The following is a 23,150-nucleotide window of genomic DNA, read 5'->3' as shown; positions in this document are numbered from 1 at the left end:
GGAGCAAAACTGCTGCTGAACTTGGTACAGTGCAATACAGAACCCCATGGTGTCAATTGTGCTGAGGGGGAGAAACTCCGTATTGGCTCTATAAATTAAAATTCTCACTCATTTAGTCATTGCTGCACTCTTACACAATGCAACCACTTTGAACCTCTGCTATGCGTTCATAAGACATTTGTAACATTTAGAGTTCTAAGCAAGGTAAGGGATGCTATAAATGAACCCATTTTGAATTGTTACAATGCATATTTATGGAACATGAGAATATTAAAAGGCTGGAGTTTAATTATTTAGCCATCATTAGATCAGTACAACCAAATATTTCAAGTATTTAAAAATGAAAGAATGGGAGATAATGAACAAAACCACTGTAGTGAAGACATGAACAAGAACCCATAAAGGTTCAGTAGGCTCAAGGACAGAGTTAAGTTCTCTCTACTAAGTTGGTGGACTGTTGTCAGTTTATTGGATGAGGAGTGGAAATGTGAGTAGGCCAGAAATTAAAGATGCAGATGACAGAATATGACAGTGGTTGGGGCTGAGGTTTCTGAGGTGTTTCATTAAAGACACCTTTACTGGGGAAGGGTGAATGCATTCCCTCTGGCAAGCAAAACAACAAAAAAAAAAATAAGGCAGATGGAAGAAAGCACAAAGACTGGCGCTTGGGTCTGACAGGTGATACTGTAAGAGGCTTTCAACATTCTCACAGAGTTGAAGGTGACAGCACTTGCTGTCAGGTTTGAAGCATAGGAAAGAGGATGACAGAATTCTTGAGAGTAGGATTTTGGAGTAGCAGCTGTGGGAATCATGACTGGGGCTGAGCAGCAAAGGATTGAACTAACTGCTGAGAAGTTCTATGTACCTTGTGGGTTATTCAGCATGGGTTTCCAGGAAACCCCATAGCATTATTTCATCACAATAATAGGCAGAAAGAGAGAGCTGAGAGTTGAAGGAAACATAATCATGCTTGACACTGAGAACATCTGTGTTTGGGACTTTGAAGGTATGGACATTTAGAATGACGTCTAGCTGCAAGATTTGGTTACAATGGTGGGGCAGCTAGAGGAACTTAGGTGCCAAAGTGTTGGAGGATCTTCAGTGCTGGATGTCAGGTATGTGGGCACTGAGTTATTAATGAGAAATGGGTGGAGAGAAATAAAGGGTAGATTTCTGATAATATAGTGGAAGAGAAACCTCTTGTACATTGATAAAATATGTAGACAGCGGAGATCTTCAGTGGATATGAGTTGCTGAATGATGATGGCGAAACAGAATCCTGGGTGAAAGATGCAGATCCTCCTCGCCACACCCCAGTGGAGCTGAGCAAAACGGAGAAAATCAGGAAGAGTTGGTCTGGGAAAGTGCTTCAGTTGGAGAGTGCCTACTTAACATGTAGGGAACTCAGAGCTTAATCCAGAGCATCTCATAAATGACTTGATGGCACTCATCCTTTGTGAAATGGAGAAGGTAGATCAGAAGGTCAGGGCAATCCTCAGCTACATAGTGAATTTTTGGAGATCAGCCTTCCAAAAAATAAAAAACACCAAAAAGCCAAAAAACCAACCAACCAACCAACCAACCAAACCAACAAACAAAAAACAAGAACAAAACCCTCAAAGGGAACTAGTTTCTGACGATATTTTTCAAGAGAAGTTTGACCACCAAAGTGAGATTCAGTTAAAGTGAACTCCATGGTAAAACATTTTTAGGAGAGATATCAAGTACAAATAATTAAGTGGATTTTTACACAGGATTGCATGGAACAGTAGGGGGTCAGCATACACAGATAGTAGGCAGAGATGGCAAGTTTTCAGGAGGCAGGTTGAGCATGAAGATTGTTGAAAAAGCACCTGTTGAGGGCACTTTGGGCACAAAAACAGTGCAGGTGCCAGGTTGCAGGTGTTTGTGATGCCCGCAGACAACAGAGCATAGCTTAGTCTACCCCAATTGCTCAGATGTTATGGATGGCAGGACCAGTTAAACTGTCCCGGCATTGGGAAGCTCTTGTTCAATGCCTGCTGGCACAGCAATAATTGTATTAAATTCTTGTTTCAGATATCCAGAAGCATGTAAACATGCATGTGTGCGTTAGTGTCCATCCAGCAATGCTACTTTATCACTCAATTATTTTTCAAGCATAAAAATCAGATTTAATGACAAAATTCAATTAGACTGAAATTAGGAGCTTGTAGCTTATTCACTCGAATATTTCTATGTAATTAGGATAATTTGAAGTAAATATGAATACGTTTATAGAACAGACAAATATTACTCATAGTAATAAAAGTAAATTATAAAATTTTGTTAATAATTTACTTCCTGACATAGCTAATCATCCTAAGGAGCTCATAGCCAGGCTGATCTCATTGCAATTCAGTGTGTCATTATGGTAGCCATACTGGATAATTCAGTTATAAAAAGTGAGGTTAAATTTATCTGTTACTTATATAACATTACCCACTTAAAAACATAAAAGTGTGTTTTATATAAAAGTTGATTATTCCCATTCTACTTTCTTTTCTGCTATGTTTGGTAGAGAAAACATCTGAACAGCTACTTCAAAGAATGTGAACAATAAGTGCCTCATTGAAGCAAAACCATAGAGAATAATTAGGCCTAAATTTTCAAAGATGACTGCAGTTGGTGTAGCTATCGATATAGAGGTGGCCATTGTTCTCATATCTTCATGTACAAATTGGGCAATTGAGCATGCAAATTGCAAATTGCAAGCTGGGCATGAATCGGCAGTGTCTATGTAAATGCACATCATCCTCTGTGCTCACTTGTGGACTTTAAATGCTTGTTTCTAACAAGATCCAGGAGAGTGTGTTCAGTCATCGGGTCTCTTCTGCTGCCTACAGTGTTAAGATCCAAAGGTTTCAAGGGATTGTCTATATTGAAATACCCAACACTGGCTTGTACTTTCTCAAGTATCTTTAAACAATCACATAGACAATTTGGGGATCATAAATAATACATATGCTAGGTAAGACCATGGTGCTTAAATGTGGTTCTCTGAACTGTACAACTAAGGTGACACCACTGGCTTCTGCAGTTATGTGAACGAAATGGCTCAGTCAGAATTTGGTGTAGATTCAGTCTGTACAAATACCAGACTCTTGTGTTTCAGACGGAAGAAGCAACTTCCAAACCTTTACAATATGAATTCTAATCTTTTCTTCAAACCAATTCATGCTGACATACAACAGTTATTGTTATACTCAAACTATATTATGTTCTTGCATTGTCCTCTGAAGCTTTATATAATAAGAAAAATATTCCTGGTCTATTTTGAAAAATTTTGTCTAAAAACTGGGCATGGTGGCTCATGATTGTAGTGTCAATTTACTTAGGATGATCATGAGTTAGAGGTTAGCCTATGCTCCCTAGTGAGACCTTGTATCAAAAACAATAAAACCAAAAGTGATATATATATATATGATATTTATTAATTTAATTATTTTCTTTTTAATGAAAATTTACGTTTACAATACTTTTAATTATCCTTTTAATTTTGTATTATTTTCAAATAATACATTTTGTAAGATGCACTCAATTGGTACAGATATCTGACATTCTGTTAATAATTAAACTTTTTTGGATAAGAGAGTGTGTAGCTGAAAATGACATCTATTTCATTAATGCAGCTCTCTGCTGGAAAAGTGAAATTGAAGTTACTTAAGGAAGAGATTCAAGGTGAGCACCTTTTTTATTATATGCTAAAGTTAAAGTTCTTCTCATAGCATATATATTCACAGAGAGTCTTCACATGGGATTTTATAAACTGCAATAATTCATGTAGAATAAAGCTTCTCAGTTACCACATGATGTTATTTTAGTTTTCAAAATAAGTTTTATTCAATATTTTACATCAAGATATCAACTTAGAATATCATTAAAACTAATAATTCTCTCCAAAAGCAAAAACTTTTCTTTATACATTTCAATTTAATCTTTAAACCAAGTAGGAAATTTAGCAGCATAAAATTATAAATTATGATAACCACTCTAGGACATGAAACATATTTAAAAGTTGCTTCACATCTTAAAAAGTATTTGAATGTACAGAGATCTCAAAGTAACACAATATTTATACATGAATGCTAGCATAATTTGATGGGCTAAATTCAAGAACCCTATACAATGCAATATAAATATACAAACATATTGTGACAAATCCTTTGTCCAGTTGCTACAATTTAGGCTTACATGGAAACATACTCACAAAGGCTGGGCAAATCTTTGAGGGATTATCTAGATTGGGTTAATTGATTTGGAAAGATGCACACCAAATATGGATGGCTCCAATCTATAGTCTAGTGTCATAGACTGAAAAAGTGCACAAAGGCAGCTGGCAGCAGCATGCATCTCTCTCTGCTTCCTGACTGACATAAGACTTTTTTTCTCCTCTTTCCAGCATGACTTCCTTACTAAAACTCTATCACCTAGAATGTAAAGCCAAAACCAAAACGCTCCATTTCTTAAATTGCTTTAGGCAAGTGTGTTTAGTTGCAGCGACAAGTCAAGTAACTATGTATTATAAATGTATATCATGGTCTATTCAGAAGTTTTCTAAATGGACTTCACTTGTATTCATGGAAAGGAGAGTAATACATAAGAAACCTATCAAGAGTAGCATTCTCAGTATTGTGTAGTGATGGATGTTCACGCCAATGGGGGTCAAAGCAAAGCAGACAGAATTTGGATGCATGGGTCCCTTACTCATGATACCACAGGGGTTTTCACAGGCTCTCCAATGAACAAACACATCAGACTTGCCTGCATACACTTCTTATGCTGCTACTGCTTAAGTGCTGTGTTAGAATTTGGAAACACTCATGGTTTCATTACATTGATAAGAAAGCAAACATCATACTTTGGACTGATGGTACTAATATCTTTTTCTTCTAGCTCCAGCAAAACAACAAGTTAGTTACAAAATGGCACATTCTACTGGAAGCGAAAACCCAAAGACTAAAAGAAAAGTTTGTGGACAGTGTGAGAACAAAGCTGCTCTCCTTGTAAGTACACTGCAATGCAAGTGAAATAGACATATCACAGCCCTTAATCAAACCTCTCCCTCCTGAACCCACTAGCACAGCCCTGTGCTGTTTGTTTTCATCACTGTTTCCCTATGTGATAACAGATAAGTTTAGTATCTATATATAGTCACTAAACATTATTCTCTCGCTCTTGTTTAATAGCATCAATTAAAATCATACCTGCTTTCTTTTCTTTTCCTTTCTATATTTACATTTTTAACAAATTTGTTTACTTTCCAAAAGCTGGCTCCCTCCCGGTACTCCCTCACATAGTCCCTTCCCCTATTTCCCCATCCCCTTCTCACTTCTGGAGTGTGGTCCTCCAGGTATTCCCCCACCCTGGCACATCGTTACTGCAGGATTACATGCACCCTCTCCAACTGAGGATGGACAAGGCAGTTCTGTCGGGGAATGGATACCACAGTCAGGCTACAGCTTTCAGGGGAAGAATGAACTCCAAGTTGTTAGGGAACCACATGGAGAATTAGCTACACATGTCTGGAGACAGGAGCCTAGCATAACTGTCCTCTGAGAGGTTCTACCCAGAAGTTGACTGAAACAGATACAGATACAAACAGTCAAACATTGAACAGAGGTTGGGGATCCTTATGGAAGAGTTGAACGAAAGATCGATGATGGGATGGTAACACCACAGGAAGACCTAACTACTAATATGGACCCAGAGAGCTCTCAAAGGCTGAGCCAGCAACCCAATAGCATACACAGGCTGGATCCTCTTATCTTCCACTCATGCTTAGCAACACATACATATGCAAAAATATCTCTACAGTAAACACAATGTCCTGTCATAATTTTGAAAGGTTGGACACCACTCCCCATATGTTTCTTTGTAGTAGTTTCATATCCTACCTGTTTTACCTTGGTTAGATTAAGTGGTTTTCAGTTTAGAGTTGTGCATGCCACCTCCCCTGTAAATTCCATGACCTTATTAATTACATTGTTCTTCTGTAGATGATTTCCTACCTGTACCTTATGACACAAAGCTATCGATGGTTATAATTTAATAAAATGCTTGCCACTGCATCTGATACATATAAAGGAGACAACAACTAAAATGATTTTGTCATTAGCTTGTCACCTGTAGACTTTGTGCTTTTACAAATATTGGTAAAACCCAACACTTCCAAATGTATAATTTAAAACGACATATCAGTGGCTTTAGGCTATTTTTTATGCTAAAATTAGGAAGTCAAGTAACATTAATTTAGCATATGTAGATGATTTAATTAGATTGAAATGAGTTCTGAAAACTAATAAAGCCAATTTGGAATTTGCCAAATCAACCTGATAGTTTTTTAAAAGTGCATCCTGGTGTCTGAGGAAGCTATGCAGTAGAATGGAATCCTTATCAATGAGTTAGTAAGTTTCTGCCAGTTGCACAAACTGCCTAAAATGATTTTCCAGTTGGCAGTCATTCTAACCCATTTAAATCTAAATATGCTTGTATAACAAAATATGCAAGCTAAGTTGGCAACTCTAGCTTTGATCTTTCAGTCTACAAATATCTGTTGGGCTGTTTTCTTTAAGCATCTGTTAATAAATACTTGGCTTAGGAAATATATGCTGCACCCAATTTTAAGTTTTTTTTGTATCATATTATGTGGTAGAAACTGCCAAAGGTTTATGAGAAATTCAGTGAAATATTAAGTGGTATATTCAAGAAAATCATGCAGAATACATTTTGAGATAGTCATTTGTATAAGGCTGCCACATAGATCTATCTTTAACACTTATGCGACACTTCAAAATTGCACATTAAAGACTTTTTGTTATGATTTAGGGGCCGTCTCTATTTTCTTGCTAAATAAAAAGTTTCAATTTTATGTTCTCACTACCCATTGACATTATGTTTAATTAATAATAGACCATATAGTTATCTAAAATATGTTTTATTTTCTTAAGGATGTTATTAGTTTTTCAACCATCAATTACTTTGTTATATTGCACTTGACCTGCTTGAGCACACAAGCTAATGGAAAAGCCACAATAATATCCATGTTGTATGACATAAAACTCCAGATTTGAACCATGATAAACACTTCTGTTCGTTCAATCACTGACCTTTCTCAGCAATATTCATCACTTCTTGACATAGACCTTCTTATACCCTCGCTCTTCTTCCATTTACCTACTTTTTCATGTTTTCAGTTTTGGTTCTCAGCTTGGGCCAAACTGAAACAAAGGAAGTCTCTTAGTTCTTTACCCTACAGCTCACTGCCCTGTGAAGGTGTTGAAGCAAAACTGTAGCTTCATAATAGTACCTTCACTCAGAGTAAAGTTTTATTTCCCCCCTCTCTGAAGGGATTCCTACCAACATCATGGAAATAGGTATACTACATGCCCAAACTTTGCACAGTTCAAACACTACACTTTCATAAAACCAGGAAACTCGATGATGAGCATATTAGTGGCCATGGTCTACAACCATCCTACTCATCACAAACAATACATCTTGTTTTTTTCTATTCTTTGTGAACAAATCTTTTTCAAAATTATATTTTAAGGAAATACAAGGAATGTACAAGAATGGTGCATATTCATGGAAGTATATTGAAATATTTGAAAGGAACATTATGTATATTATTTTCAGCCTTTGCCAATATGTATAAAAATAAAAGCTATCATAAAATGACAGCTTGAACTTTCAATGCTGTTTTACTTCTGCCACCTCGAGGACTGACTAGGTCCTATTACTTGTCTTACGGTCATTGTGAAATGGTACTTGTTTACAATTCATATCATGATAGTAGTCTTTTTATGTTAAACATTAGTATTTCAGTGCTTTTTCATTCCCATGACATCTGTGTAGTTTGAGGAATAAACATGAGGACAATAACACCATTGTGCAAATCTTTTCTGAAAGTCGGGCCGTCATTGTGCAGAATCATGTGTACACGCCTGTGTCTTTAAAGGTATGCCTGGAATGTGGTGAAGACTATTGTTCAGGCTGCTTTGCTAGAATGCACCAGAAGGGGGCACTGAAGTTCCACAGAACAACTCTATTACAGGTAAGATTCTTTTGCATCCATTCCGAAGATGATATGCATTTAAACATCTTATTAAGAGAATTCAGAAAATTAATTTTTGAAATCTTGTGTACATTCATCCTTGACATGTATCTTAAAATTATTTCACTGAGTGCTAATATAGATTCTATTTTGGCATTTAAACTCATTTAATATGGTCCCTCAAATACTTAGTTTGATTACAATATTAAGATGAGACAATATTCTCATCCATCACAGTATTATTAGGAATTGACTTATTTTAAGTGCTATTACTAGCTAGTTTATGGAGAGAAATTTGTTTCCTTTCGTGTTATGTAAACATTTGTTCATCTTTTTGCACTATTATTTAGATAAGCTCATCTCTTCAGGGCATTCTTTTTTTTCCATAGGCTAGAATTTTATATTTGCTGTTTTAACTATATTGACAACTTTGTAAAGTGCCTTAACTTTAGTCCCAATAAAAACCTTTAAAGCTTTCATAGGTAAAGAAATTACGTGGTAAGGTAATAGAGATGGCATTACACTGATTAGCATAAATGTTGCAATCATTCGTCATAAATTAATTCCTTTTGTTGCTGGAGTGTATTCTAGGAAACTGGGTCTATGCTAGATAGTGACATTACATAGACATAGGTTAACATGGCTAGTATCCTGATGGTAAGAATCTGGAGATAAAATGAGAATCAATGATGTGACTTAATAGCTACAGATTCTAGTAGCCCATAGAGAATGAAAAGGAGTTGACCAGATTTGTGTTTGGAAACATGTTTGTGAGATTCCAATCTTTCTGCCAATCTACATGTCCTTTCAGTATAAATATATCTAGTTCCTAAAGATTCTGACCCATTATGAGGAAGAAAATAAAGCATCTAATAGATATGCCTTATGTGCCATTACAGACCCCCACCCCGTGTGTGTGTGTGTGTGTGTGTGTGTGTGTGTGTGTGTGTGTGCGTGCACAGACTAGCTGAAGCTGTCATTCTTGATGAATCTGCAACCCTGTTTTTGTGACTTTGTTTCTCCCTAAGAACCTAAGCTTGCTGCTCAGGCTGAGCTGCCTAATCCAGGAGTCATAGGGATCTTTTATTTCTCCACCATCACAGCACCCAATTTACAAATGTATTCCACCATGCCTGGTTTTAAGGGTCTTTGCCTTCCTAGGCAAGCATACTACTTAAGGAGCTACTTTCTCAACCCCTGTACATTACTTTTGAATTGTCATGCATTGTTTGAAGCTTGCAAACAGAAAGGACAAATAATATGGAAAGCAAAACACTCCTTACCTTTGGGACAATTTAACTGAATACCTCAAGAAATCAAAATTAGTCTACAAAAGGGAGCCTAACTGTTAAAATGTAACTGCTATAAGCATTCCTTGTGATGAATGTCAACACCAATGACCTTACTATAAGTTCCTAATAGAAAGTTTCCCCTGGATGGTTTATTCATTCAACACAATTCACTCAATGAAAAGAAACATAATGAAGCTTTGTGATGCAGATATAAAGGAGAGTGAACCACAGCTTCTTCCTTTAATCTCGGTGCTTAAGCTTCTTAATGTATCCAAAATGACTTCTCTTTTTCTGTGTCTTCTCTTCCCACTTCCCCTCTGTCTGATCCCCACACATTCTTCATAGGACCTGAATATGACTTTCTGTAGATTTGTGGACATAATGCGGGTCAAATCATGCTCATCAAAACAACCCACACTAGAGAGTACCTTCTCAACACTGAGTCTTTTTTTTTTTTTGTCTACATTTCCCTATCAGAATCATTGAAGTGTATTCTATAACTTGATTTAGATTAATTTGATCTTTTCAGACTCAAATCTTGTGAAATTCTAAATGTAGAATCAAGAAAGTGAGAAAGCATTTACTATGCACATATTAACTATTATACATTTTTAAAACTAGATTATACTTATTTTGAAATGTAAATTTCCTGTGGGCTCCATAGTGCCTTTGCAGAGAGCACTTACAGCAATCTGCAGGCTATTTTTGCATTTTTATTAATATATAATTTATAGATATTCGTTGCATATATGCAAGCTCATTTGGTGGTTCCATGTACCTCTGCCTTGAGAAACATTACCCAAACAAAGCCAATGAACCTATCTCTCACTTCGGCCACCATATTCTATTTTTCTTTTCTGTGTGTGTGTGTGTGTGTGTGTGTATGTGTGTATGTGTGTGTGTGTGTGAGATAAGAACACATAAAATACTGCTGCCAAAGTACTTTCTGACTGCAGATGAGGAAATGTTAAGCCACAAATAGAAAATTGATATTTAAGCTTCTTAGGAATTTGAAATTGAGAAAACACATTTGTTTCTAAAAGTAAGGATGGATGAATTTCATCTGTATTGAATCAAAGAGGCCACCCTGCCTCCTTGGAAGGTTTTGATGCATCAAAAATGCCATCTAATACGGAGAACACTGTCTCTTCTACACTCATGTTATATCACCCTATTGCCCTCCAGTCTGTGGATAACAGTGCTGTTATGGGGCAAGTCTAGGGAAGTCTGCATGCTGGCCTGCCTTCTGCCTATTTGCCTGTTTTCTTTCTTTCTCTTCCTTTGTTCCTTCGTTCCTTCGTTCGTTTGTTCATTCCTTCCTTCCTTTCTTCCTTTCTTTCTTTCCTGTCTGTCTGTCTTCCTTCCTCCCTTTCTTGTTTTTTCCTTCTTTCCTTCCTTCTTCCCTCCCTCCTTCCCTCTCTTCAGCCTCTCTGTCTTTCTGTCTATGTCTCTGTTTGTCTCCTCCCTGTTATTTCTTGTTCATTTTTGCTTTTTCCCCTGGTCTTTGGACCTTGTATCCAAATGGTTGTAATTTGGATATCCTTACTTTGTAGATCTCATTGATGAATATTTTTGTTTTTGTGTTTTATCGTTTTGGTAGTGATTATAATCATGTGATTTCATTGACCATGGAATTTATACCTAATCTGAGACTTGAGACAGATAGCTGATATAAAAATATTAAGTATTGCTATAGAAATAAATTGCTATGTAAGGAGAAAACATTCTTGACTAATAGCCAATTACTATATTTTAGATTCTTTAATCTATGGTAATTGTTGTAGTTTTATAATAAATTAGCAAATTTGATACTTTTAAACCATACAAGTCCTTGTTCTACATATCAATTCATATTGTGATTCAGTCATTACATGCATTTGTAAAATGCTATGTAGTTTTAAAAATTAAAGTTCCTAGAATACTAAAAGCAAGCTGTTTATTATAACTACCATGTGCACTAACACTAATGTTAAAAGATATTCTGTTTAATTTATGGCTTATCTATACTTGGCAATGATTGAAATATGTCAGGTATTCCTGCCTTTTTCAAGTCCTGCTAAATAGTTAATCATGTGCAGAATAAAGTGTAAAGGTAATGGAAGCAGTTGCAAACTACAAAAGTTGTACTTCTTTAGTTAGAAAATTTGTCAATACTGAAACTCATTTTTTTTCTCAAACTGGAGTCATGGGTCCCCTCAAAGAGCATACATGGGGGAACCCATGGCTGCAGCAGCATATGTAGCAGAAGACAGCCTTATCTGGCATCAATGGGAGGGGAATCACCCTTGGGCCTCAATGATTCAGTGCTAGGTCACTGGGTAGGTAGGGGAACATCTTCATAGAGGCAGGGGGAGGGCCCCGGGGGTTTGTGGAGGGAAAACTGGGAAGGGGTGTAACATTTTAAATGTAAATAAATAAGATAACCAACAAAAATGAAAAAATAAGATCTTAATATATCAAGCATCCGTATTTCCTTTTTAACATAAATGCTCAGACAAGGAGAACACTAATCAGAGAAATAGAAGGCTACAGAAAACACAAAAGGCATTCTACTGTGAAGTAAGACATTCACTGGGGAGGTTGGATTAAGTAAATCATTAATAGATAGATTATAGTAAGTAGCTTTTCTTAATTAGAATGGAGATTCTCTTAATTGCAATGATGAAACCTCAGAATGGGGGTGGTTAGAAAAAAAAGAAGAGACTATCCAGGGTAGAAATTGATGCTGTCTCGGATAAAGCATCTTATCTCCAAGGGAAGGTGTGCTTATATAAACATGAGTGTAACTGGGAATCTATGTTTGTATACATTAACATACATGGAAATAATGGCTCATTAAATGACTCTCAGTACCAGAATACAATTTATGCTTATTAACTTCATTATATTTTACATTTTTAAGTTGACATTGTCCATTATCCGAATTTAGGCACACATTATCTCTGTCCCATTAAGGTTTAAAATGATATATTTTGGTATAATGATTAGTCATTGTGGAGAATATCATAATTACTTGGGTAGTTTTACAAAGGCCATTTGCCGTACACATGCATATTACCAGTGTGATGTGTGTGTCACTCAGATTCCTTTATTTCAAGCTTACAGACACACTTCCTTAAGTGCTTGAAAACTGCTGGAGGTGGGACAGTATTGAGATGCACTCCAAGAATTTTCCTTTCTTATAGTATCTACCAATTTAACACTATTTTAAAGGGGTCGCTTCATTTGTTTGTATTCTGCTGATATACTACGCAAGCTGTATAATTTATAGGCAATAAACACTATATTCAGATGACAGCTTTTGAGGCTGGAAGGGCCACACTCGAGGGACTGCAACTGGAAAAGAGGGCCTTGTGGCACATAAGACAGTAAAGAGGACTGAGGTTGTACGGACTATCACATAGCTACAGGTACAAAAATAAAATTCCAGGAAACTATTGATAAATGATTTGGTTGGTCATAATCATCATGTAAAGATCTCACTTGGTACTACATCTCAGCACAACACACGTGGGATTTACATTTGAATGGATTCTAGAGGCAGACCTACAGCCCATATCATAATCCCCACCCTGTCTTCCTGAAACAATTTCAACCGGCCTATTTGTTTCAATTTGGACCAACTCTGGTGACCTTTATAATTCCTGCACTGAGGTAAGCATATTATTCTTTTCCTGCTTTTCACTCTTATGTTGCCTTAAGTTGGTGTTTCCTGAACACTCTTTAGTAAGACTCTGGAAGACAAATTCTACAATTATTTTTGAGGAGAATTCAATTCATGACAATGTAGAATTCAGAGTAAACTTAAAGCTTGTTATTGACTTAGGTTTAGGGAATGATAGAATTTTTAAAGGTCAGTGCATAGAAACCTAGAAGTCAGCATTCAAGTGTGAGGGGATAGATAGGAACAGCCGCTATACTACAGAGTCAAAGTCACCAGTCATGGCACGGGTGTTAAGACCATGAGCTTGTTGTTGCTCCTAGAGTTGTCTAAATATCTGTGGGAGGGTAGAATTACCCAGATGGTTGACTGATGCCTAAATTGGAACATGTTCTACTCTGGACCCATGAAGGAATTGAATTGAGCTTGCTCAGAGTCTTCTTCTAAACTCATCAATAAGGCAGACTGAGGCAGATACCTAGAAGTTACTCTTCAAAGGGAATTATCACAAGCACACAAGATCTTACAGGCAAATTACAAAATGATTCTGGAAATAATATAAACCAATACATATTAATGTACTTAGTACTCAGTACATACATAGTACTTCGAGGAAAAGTACTGTTGTTTCTTTACTATTGCTTGAGTATGAATGGTGCTTATTCTAATATGACAGGGCTAAGTTCATGTCACCTTAATCTAATTATCACTTTGTACCAACTCAATTAAGGGATTCTTAAAAAAATCATATTACTATTTGTTCCTCACTCTTCTATGTCTTCTGATAAAATTCCAACTCCTATAAGAAATGTACCACATCTATTTGTGTCAGAATTCTCAGTTCCTGTATCTGGCCCTTAGAAATCAATTTTTGAGGGAATAAAAATGTGAATGGATTCCTAATGACATGATCACATCCCTGAAATAGCATAAGGATTTTAGGTTGCAAAATTTTATTTTTCTCTCTATTTTGAAAGCTAAAGAATGTATTAGCCAAAATTCAATGAAGAATATAAATGTTGATATACTTTACAGGTGAAAATTTTACAAAAGAATTCCCTCATGTGTGTCAAATTTGGCCTTTAGTTAATTTTGTAGTTTTTGGAGAAGTTGAAAAAGGTGCCTCTGAAGCATATTTATGGTAAATATGACTTGTATAAGCCAAATTTTATTTTTGCAGGGAAAAACTGCAGATGTAGGATAAATAGAGCCTCCTACCTGCAGAAAGCTTTGTAACTGCTACAGCCCCTGTGGGATTTTAGAAGCCATGGAGTGCACATTGGCTCCCTGGAAAATAAGAACCAAAAGTCAGGCATCTTATATATACCAAGACTCTGCTGCTGCCTAGACCCCGACATAGGGCCTCTCCCAAACAAACACTGACAGAAACTTTCCTGCTGGCAAGCCAATATGCCTGCTTCTGAGTTAACTGCTGCCCAGCTTGGTGAGAGCATTGAGAGTCTGACAGTTTAACTCCGGCAGAATGCCTGGTCAATGTTTCATTTAAGTGTTTGATCATGCACTCAGAATTTCAAAATTAGACTGATAGGAAGACCAATAAAAATACTTTTCTGGGAACAATTGATAGGATTGTTTTTCACAGAGAAGATATAATTTTAAAGAGAGGATATTATAGGTTTAACCATGTATGATGTAAAGTTCAGTGGATGTTTGCATTCTTGCTGACTTGTGAAATTGTAGGTCTAGTTAATTTTGAGGTCAAATTTGAGGTCAATGTGGAACTCAAATGGTCCTTCACCGCTACTGTCATGCTCCCGGCATTCCTATTCATTGCCAATGATCTTCTATTTTCTCTCTTATAGATTAGCCTGATTTGCAAAAATATGTAACTTGCAATCAGTTTACCTTACTGTGATGTTCTAACCTTTAGTTGTCATAGTGCTTCAGTATTTCACTTAATTTTATGGACAAGCAGCAACACTGTTGCATGGCCTTACCAGAGTTTATCCATGTATTCATCATTTGATGGTTATTTGTGTTGCCTTCATATTTGGGGCTATCGTCAATAATGTTAAGATATTTTCAATTTAAGTTTTTTTATTCGTTCTGTTTGTTTTGCTTTACTTTTGTGTATATATGTTGCAGGGGGATGAAAAGGTCTCTCTATATTGCTCTACTTAGTCTCCTGGAACCAGAATCACATATGTACATGTTATTTACTAATTTGTTTGAGGACAGTGTCTCTCATAGACAGTAAATTTATTAGATAGGCCAGACTCCATAGCTCAGGAGCTCCTAGGAGTCCTTCCTTTGTTTCACAAGAGTTAGAGCTACAGTTGCATATGAATCACTGTACCTGGCTCTCACTTGGGTTCTAGGAATCTTTGGTTAGACTATCATGCTTTCAAGAGAGTGACTTTATCAGTCAAATCATTTACTTAGACAGGAAAGTTTGGGAAAAGGAAATGAGGAGAATTGGAAATGCAGGCAGGAAAAAAAGTAGGGCTTCTATTATCATTCTAGAGCAATGGATGATTTAGAGAATGTATTATAAGTGTGACAGGTAGAGCACCCAATGCAGTGGAGAAGATCCCTGCAGTGAATGGATTTAATGTAGAGAAGTCTTGAGCGAATTTCAAAGGGAGAAGAGAGTGGTCTTTCATGTTTGTGCAAAGAGTGTCTTAAGATAAAGTTATATAGGCAAACTCAGATACTTACAGTACTGTGGAGAAAAGTCAATGACAATATAAAAACTTTTCTGCTTGTAGCATGTGCTATGTGCATCGAATTTTATTGTTCATAGAAAGTTTTCCTTGAATCTAACCTTTTCCTTATGCCATTTACATTTAATGCTTATGAAACCAAGTAACATTAATTATAAGTTCAAAGAGTTATTTAAAATAACATTTATATTCAGCAATTTCATAATTTTCTTGAGGAAATTGTTAAGCAATATCTTCACATAATTAATTTATAAAGATTGATGATGTTAACATTCATGGGTGCATTATCATCACCTTAGTTATAACAACATACTTAATTGATTGCTGCAAAAGTAACATTATTCCCTTAAATAGTGTGTTTTAGAGACGAGGGCATTTAACATGGAGCTAGAGAAAAATAAGTAATGAATAAATGCATAGAATAAATGCCTACTCATTGCGTGAGTATATTGATATGTGATAACCAAAACAGATAAATAAATAGTCAAAATAAAATAATGAATACTAATAAGTAATAGGAGAGGGAAAGCAGAGATAAGAGTTCAATGAAGTTCAAAGATGAGTTAGGTCTTAGGACTGGAGAAAAGGCTCAGCCATTTAGATTATTGGCTGCTCTTCCAGAGGCTCCAGGCTTGATTTCCAGTACTCACATGACAGCTCATAACGGACAGTGACTTCAATTTCAGGCTATATGATACCCTCTTCTAGCCTATGTGGTCAACAGGCACATGTGTTGTACAAATATGTATACAGATAAAAATTCCCAAACATAAAATTGTAAGTAAATATACTTTAAGAGATGAGCAAATTCTACAGTTCTGATAGTCACAGAAGTATCTGTAATGACAGTAGGCCTTGTACACTGAGGGCTCTTTCCACATGTGCATATTAAAACATTTTGCAAAATTTTTATAGAATAGTAAATGCAAGTTTCAGATTATAATTGTCAGGCATTTAGCAATTCCTATTTCCTTCTTATTCAGATTTTAGATAATAAAATATTATTTGGGCAATCTTTGATGTCTCACCAAATATCAAAACTTTTATTTGATGACACAATGGTGGATATTTTGGGAGCCTTTATTCTATGTAAATAAGGTTTATGTTGTTTCCTAAGGTTTCACAGCTTTACAGTGGTTTATGTTAAGTTAGTTTCGGCTCATCACTCTCTATAGAATAAAAATGCAAGAGGAATACTATATTTAAACCCAAATATTACAGGTTTCTTGATCACTTTATACTGCTGTGTCTCAAACTCTGCTATTCAAATAATTGAATATGAAGTCATTTGTTCTTCGTGTAGCTCAAATGTGAGTAATTATTGAAAGCAGGTAACTCAGCTGAATGCATTCATTGTACACGTAATATTAGTTGAAAACAAGAGCAAGTACTTGCTAAGATAATTAATATAGTACATAATTATATGGCATCAAAACTGCAAATAGGTAGCAAGATTGCAGGTGTGAATTCCCCATGTTGCTTTCTTTGGTTCTCCTGCCTTAAAGATTGCTCCATAAGAAGAAGTTCTTGATGCAATAAAAAAATTGAAAGGTACAATTATTTAGACACTAATTATGCTTTTCTTTTCCTGAGACTGGATGCTTGCACGATTGAAAATACATTATATTTAGAGCGATTGCATTCACATGTCATCTTGTCCTTTCAAAAAATATTTTAACTGAATGAGATGTGCTTTATTTTATATGATCTGTAACTTTATGATAGTATTAAATATCAAATCTGGATAGTATTTATCAGGTACCATTTATCAGCTGTATGATGGATTACATTTGTAATAAGTTACACATAAATAAACTACAAATGTCAACACTTTTGATCATTTTGATTATCTTCTTAGTTTAAGGGAAAAATATTTCAGCAATTAGTAAAACCTGAGAGATACCAGTCAGCACTTTATAAGAAAGGTGCATTTTAAAGTCTAAGTTCTGCTTTAGATTTGAAGTTGATAAAAAAGTTCAGGCCCATGACTTTGTTTTGGTTTTTTGTTTTTGTTTGTTTGTTTTAAATTATTTTATTTATTTATGTTCTAGATGCTGCCCCATCTCCTGGTCCCCCAGTTCTTCTTCCTACTCCCCTACCCTTTGCCTCTGAGAGGGTGCTCTTCCCGTCCCCCAACGCATCTTCCTTTTCTGGGGCCTCAAGTCTCTGAATGATTAGGTTCATCCTCTCCAACTGAGGCTAGAGCAGTCAGTCCTCTGCTACATGTATGCTGGGGATCTCCAATAAGCCAGTGTATGCTCTTTGGTTGATCGCTTAGTCTCTGGGAGCTCCAAGAGTTAGTTGAGACTGTAGCTTCTCCTACATGGTTGCAATCTCTTTCAGCATCTTCAATCCTACACCTAACTCTGCCATAGGAGTCCTGAGGAGTCCTGACCTCAGTCTAATGGTTAGCTGTAAGTATCTGCATATGTCTCAGTCAGCTGCTGGTAGAGTCTTTCAGAGGAGAGCCATGCTAGGCATCTGTCTGTAAGCGCAACATAGCAACAGTAATCGTGTCAGACTTTGATGTCCACCAGTGAGACTGATCCCAAGTTGGGCTGGTCACTGGTCAGCATTTCCTTCAATCTCTGCTCCATTTTCCTCCTTGCATTTCTTCTAAACAGTAACATTTCTGGGTCAAATATTTTGACAGCTGGTTGGTAACCCTGGCCCTCCACTTGGGGCCCCATCTATCTACTCTTCTGTTTCCCTCTTCCCACCATTAAACATTTTAGCTAAGGTCACCCCCATTGAGTCCTGGGGATCTCTCACCTTGCAGGTCTCTGGGGCTTTCTAGAAGGTCCCCCATCCCTACTGCCACCCCCAGAAGCTGCATATTTCCATTCATTCTTTTGGTCCTCTGAGTTTCTCTCCTGTTCCTACCCTCCAAATTGATCCTGCCCTCTCTCTCACTCCCCTGTCCCTCCTTCTCTCTGTTTCCTGTAATTAGTTTGTTCCTCCTTCTAAGTAGGGTTGAAGCATCCTCACTTCTGCCTTCCTTCTTGTTAAACTTCTGAGGGTTGTGTTATGAATATTCTATAACTCTTGGCTAATATCCACTTATCAGTGAATACATACCATGGACGTCATTTTGGGTCTGGGTTACCTCACTCAGAATGATATTTTCTAGTTCCATCCATTTGCCTACACGATTCATGATGTCCTCTCTTCTTTAAAAGCTGAATAGTATTCTATTGTGTATGAACCAAATTTTCTGTATCCACTGTTCTCTTGAGGTCTATCTGGGTTGCTTCTAGCTTCTGGCTATTATATGTAAGGCTGCTATGAACATAGTAGAACATGTGCCCTTGTGTCATGGTACAGCATATATTGGGTACATGACCCAGAGTGGTATTTCCTGGGTCTTCAGGTAGAACTATTTCCAGGTTTTTGAGGAAACACCAGATTGATTTCCAGAATGGTTGTACCAGTTTGCAATTCCACCAGCAATGAAGGAGCGTTCCCCTTTCTCCACATCCTCACTAGCATGTGTTGTCACCTGAGATTTTAATCTTAGCCATTCTGACTGGTGTAGATGGAATCTCAGAGTCATTTTGATTTGCATTTCCCTAATGACTGTAAATGTTGATCATTTCTTTTTGGCTATTCAAGATTCCTCTGTTGAGAATTCCATTTAGTTCTGTATCCCATTTCAATTGGGTTATTTGGTTTTTGTGGAAGTTCTTGAGTTCTTTATATATTTTGGATATTAGCCTTCTATCAGACATAGGGTTGGTGAAGATTTTTTTCCCAATCTGTAGGTTGCCTTTTGTAGTATTGATGCTGTCCTTGACCATATAGAAGCTTTTCATGAGGTCCTATTTATCAATTATTCATCTTAGAGACTGAATCATTGGTATTCTTTCTGTTCAGGAAATCGTACTCTGTGCCAACATGTCTGAGGCTATTTCTCACTTTCTCTTCTGTTAGAGTCAGTGTATCTGGTTTTATGATGAGGTCCTTGATGAACTTAGGCTTGTGTGCAAGTTGATAAATTTGGATCTATCTTCACATAATTTTTTTTGTATTTCCAGAGTTTGATCTTGTTTGTGAATAATGAAAAAGTTTCAATTTGGACTGCTATACACCTTATGCACTTGTCACAGTATTTTTAGCAACATGAAGAGCAATGCTTTCAAGGGAAGATTATTTTCTCTGTTTTTATTTGTTGAATTCTCTCTGTCTCTCTCTGTCTCTCTGTCTGTCTCTGTCTCTGTCTATGTCTCTGTGTGTGTGTGGCATGCATACACTCTCTTGAACTGGAGTACCTCACTGAATCCAGAGTGAGGCAGAGTACCTCACTGAATCCAGAGTGAGGCAGAGTACCTCACTGAATCCAGAGTGAGGCAGAGTACCTCACTGAATCCAGAGTGAGGCAGAGTACCTCACTGAATTCAGAGTGAGGCTGCTGGGCAGCAAACTTCAGTGTTCTTGTCTCTATCTTCCTGCAGCACAAGGTTCACAGGCATGCCTGTGATGATACTTGTCCCTTCACATGGGATGTGAGGACTTGAACTCAAAGTCTTCTTGCTCTCACTGTAAGCACACTTTCCCCAATGAGCACTCTTACTACTTCTGAAAATTCAGATTCTGTTGTAAGTCATTTCATGCCACCTGTTTCACTCTGAATATTTGGATTTCTCTGTATTTGTGTATGTGTATGTAGGGACTTTGCTACAAATTCTGTTTTTTTTTCTAATTGCCTGAATGGAAATTTTGGCCTTTTTGTCCTAGCTTGTTCTTGATATTTTCCTTTAAGATAGAGTAGATGAAACTTTTGACTAATCATATATTGATTTCCTCCCTAAATTCTGATAAACTATTCAGTTAAGGTAAAGTCTACTTTTATGAAAATATATTTCTAATAAGTTGATCTGAAAAGGCAAATTTATTGGAACAGATTAGTTTGATCTAAGAACAGAGGTATATTTTAGTAACTGAAAGTTGGAAGTAACTCTTTATATTTTTCATAATTATTTATTTGCTTACAATGTATTAAAGTATTTTTTAAATAAGTAATTTTAACTTTTTCTATTTTTAATCCTTTTTTATAGTCCAGTCTTCATCTGTTCCTGGTCTCCCCGCCCCCAACTGCTCCCTATTCCAACTTAAAAATTAAGTCGAATTTCTCAAAATCTTTCGAAGGCATTACTTTTACTTGGTAGACACATAGACTATCACAGTTATATCCATTTATGGGTAAATTTAGTTCTTGCAAAACAAAGGACAATAATGTGTTCTTGCAGAAAAAAAGTGTATAGTTAGTCCTAATTTCAAATAATCAGTATTTATTAGTCATTGAAACTAGTTGATTTATAATACCTTTGAGTTGTTAAAATACATGTTTTTCTTTCTTTGTGTGTATTGCCTGAACTATTAATCTCAATCTATTTTAGATTCTTCTGCCAAATTTTAGAGAATTTAGAATGAAGTCTATGTTTACAATAAATAATTTTTAAACCTTTCCAAGTAGAAAACCAGAGAAAGTTAACACTTTAGAAGGAGAGTTGGTATAGAAGCGGTTGTACATGATGGTTTGGAGGCTGAATCACCAGGACCGCAAATTTAAAATCCACCCCACATTATTTTATAGTGACACTCTTGTCACCAAATCAAACAATAAGCAAAAATTCCTGAATGGAGGCATTCCCAGTTCTGCATTCAAACTTGCGAAGTAAGATGGTGTGGGCTGTGTGTTAACTTTCATGGCTGTGTCAATGCGATCATTAGTATTTATTACTGAGCACTGAGAAGTATTTAGCTGACAGTGGAAGGTACCATCCTTCAGCACAGAGATGCCATCAAGCGTGCCATGATTTTAAAAATAAAACTTTTGCTCTTGGACCTTAACTTCTACAAAATGCCTGTCATCCACTCCAAAATACTACAAAATATCAGCTCTCTTCACTTTGATTAATGCTGTATTGTCAGAGTGATGAATACTTTTTGAATATAATTTGAAAGATAATATCGTTCTAAGGGGAAGAAAAGTTGAGGTGAGAATTTAGAATTGTTACCAGATGAAATCTTATCATCAAATTATGGGGATCAGAGAAGGGTGTGGTAGAACATTGAAATACTGGTAGTAAATCATATTCCTTGGCTCTAAAACTTCTGTCTAATAGTGAAACATATGGTTTGCTATGTTCTGTTTTTAAATTTATTATTATATATTTCTTTAGTTGCATTTCAAAAGTTATTCCCCTTCCTGGTTTCCTGTTCATATGCCTCCATCCCCCCCCTCATACAGGTATTCCCTCTATACATCTCCCTTATTGTCCTTCCTTATATTCCCCTGCACTGGGGGTCCAACCTTGGCAAGACCAAGGGCTTTCTCTTCCACTGGTGCCCCAACAAGCCTATTCTCTGATACATATGCAGTTGGAGCCCTGGATCTGTCCATGTATAGTCTTTTGGTAATGGTTTAATCCCTGGTTGGTTGGCGTTGTTCTTCTGGGGTTGCAAGCCTCCCTTCAGCCCTTTCAATCTTTCCTCTAATTCCCCCAAAGGGGGTCCTGTTCTCAGTTTGGTGGTTTGCTGCTAGCATTGACCTCTGTATTGGACATACTCTGGATGTGTCTCTCAGGAGAGATCTATATTCACTCCCTTTCCGCATGCATATTTAGACTCATCAATCTTATCTAGTTTGGTGGTTGTATATATACGGGCCACATGTGTGTCAGGCTCTGAATGGCCAATCCTTCAGGCACTGCTCTAAACTTTGCTTCCATATCCCATCCTATGAATATTTTTCTTCCTTTTAAGGAGTGGGAACATCTGCATTTTGGTCCTCCTTCTTCTTGAGCTTCCTATGATCTGTATATTGCATCTTGGGTAATTTGAGCTTTTAGGCTAGTATCTACTTACCCATGAGTGCATACCAAGTGTGTTTTTCTGTGATTGAGTAACCTCACTCAGGATGATATTTTCTAGTTCATTCCATTTGCCAATGTATTTCATGACATCATTGTTTTTGATAGCTGAGTAGTAATCCATTGTGTAGATGTACCACATTTTTTAATCCATTCCTCTGTTGAAGGGCATCTGAGTTCTTTCCAGCTTCTGGCTATTATAAATAAGGCTGTTATGAACATAGTGGAGTATGTGTCTTTGTTATATGTTGGGGCATCTTTTGGGTATATGCCCAAGAGAGGTATAGCTGCATCCTCAGGTAGTGTAATGTCAAATTTTCTGAGGAACTTCCAGACTGATTTCCAAAATGGTTGTACCAATTTGCAATCCCACCAACAATTTAGGAGTGTTCCTCTTTCTCCACATCCTCACCAGCATCTGCTGTCACCTGAGATTTTTATCTTAGCCATTCTGACTGGTGTGAGGTGGAATCTCAGGGTTGTTTTTACTTGCATTTCCCTGATGACTAAGGATGTTGAACATTTCTTTAGGTGCTTTTTAGCCATTCGATAATCCTCAGCTGAGAA

At 36.6% G+C, this 23,150-nt stretch overlaps 1 protein-coding gene across 14 annotated transcripts in view; it reads left to right on the top strand.

The window, feature by feature from the left end:
• The window catches only part of Zbbx (zinc finger, B-box domain containing), a 111,287-nt gene that overhangs the window by 22,449 nt on the left and 65,688 nt on the right, over positions 1-23,150 (top strand). For 7 of the 14 annotated variants that reach the window (XM_063282111.1, XM_063282109.1, XM_063282110.1 and 4 more), the window contains exons 6-8: positions 3,651-3,699; positions 4,915-5,024; positions 7,979-8,074. In XM_063282111.1, the coding sequence (XP_063138181.1) occupies positions 3,651-3,699; positions 4,915-5,024; positions 7,979-8,074 (255 nt within the window). Of the gene's footprint in view, positions 1-672; positions 1,116-3,650; positions 3,700-4,914; positions 5,025-7,978; positions 8,075-23,150 lie in introns of those variants that run through there. The other 7 variants (XM_063282114.1, XM_063282113.1, XM_063282112.1 and 4 more) reach the window with 4 other exon arrangements.

The sequence above is a fragment of the Rattus norvegicus genome, chromosome 2 (assembly GCF_036323735.1).
Source record: "Rattus norvegicus strain BN/NHsdMcwi chromosome 2, GRCr8, whole genome shotgun sequence".
NCBI lineage: Eukaryota > Metazoa > Chordata > Mammalia > Rodentia > Muridae > Rattus > Rattus norvegicus.
This window is presented reverse-complemented; position numbering and strand designations above follow the sequence as displayed.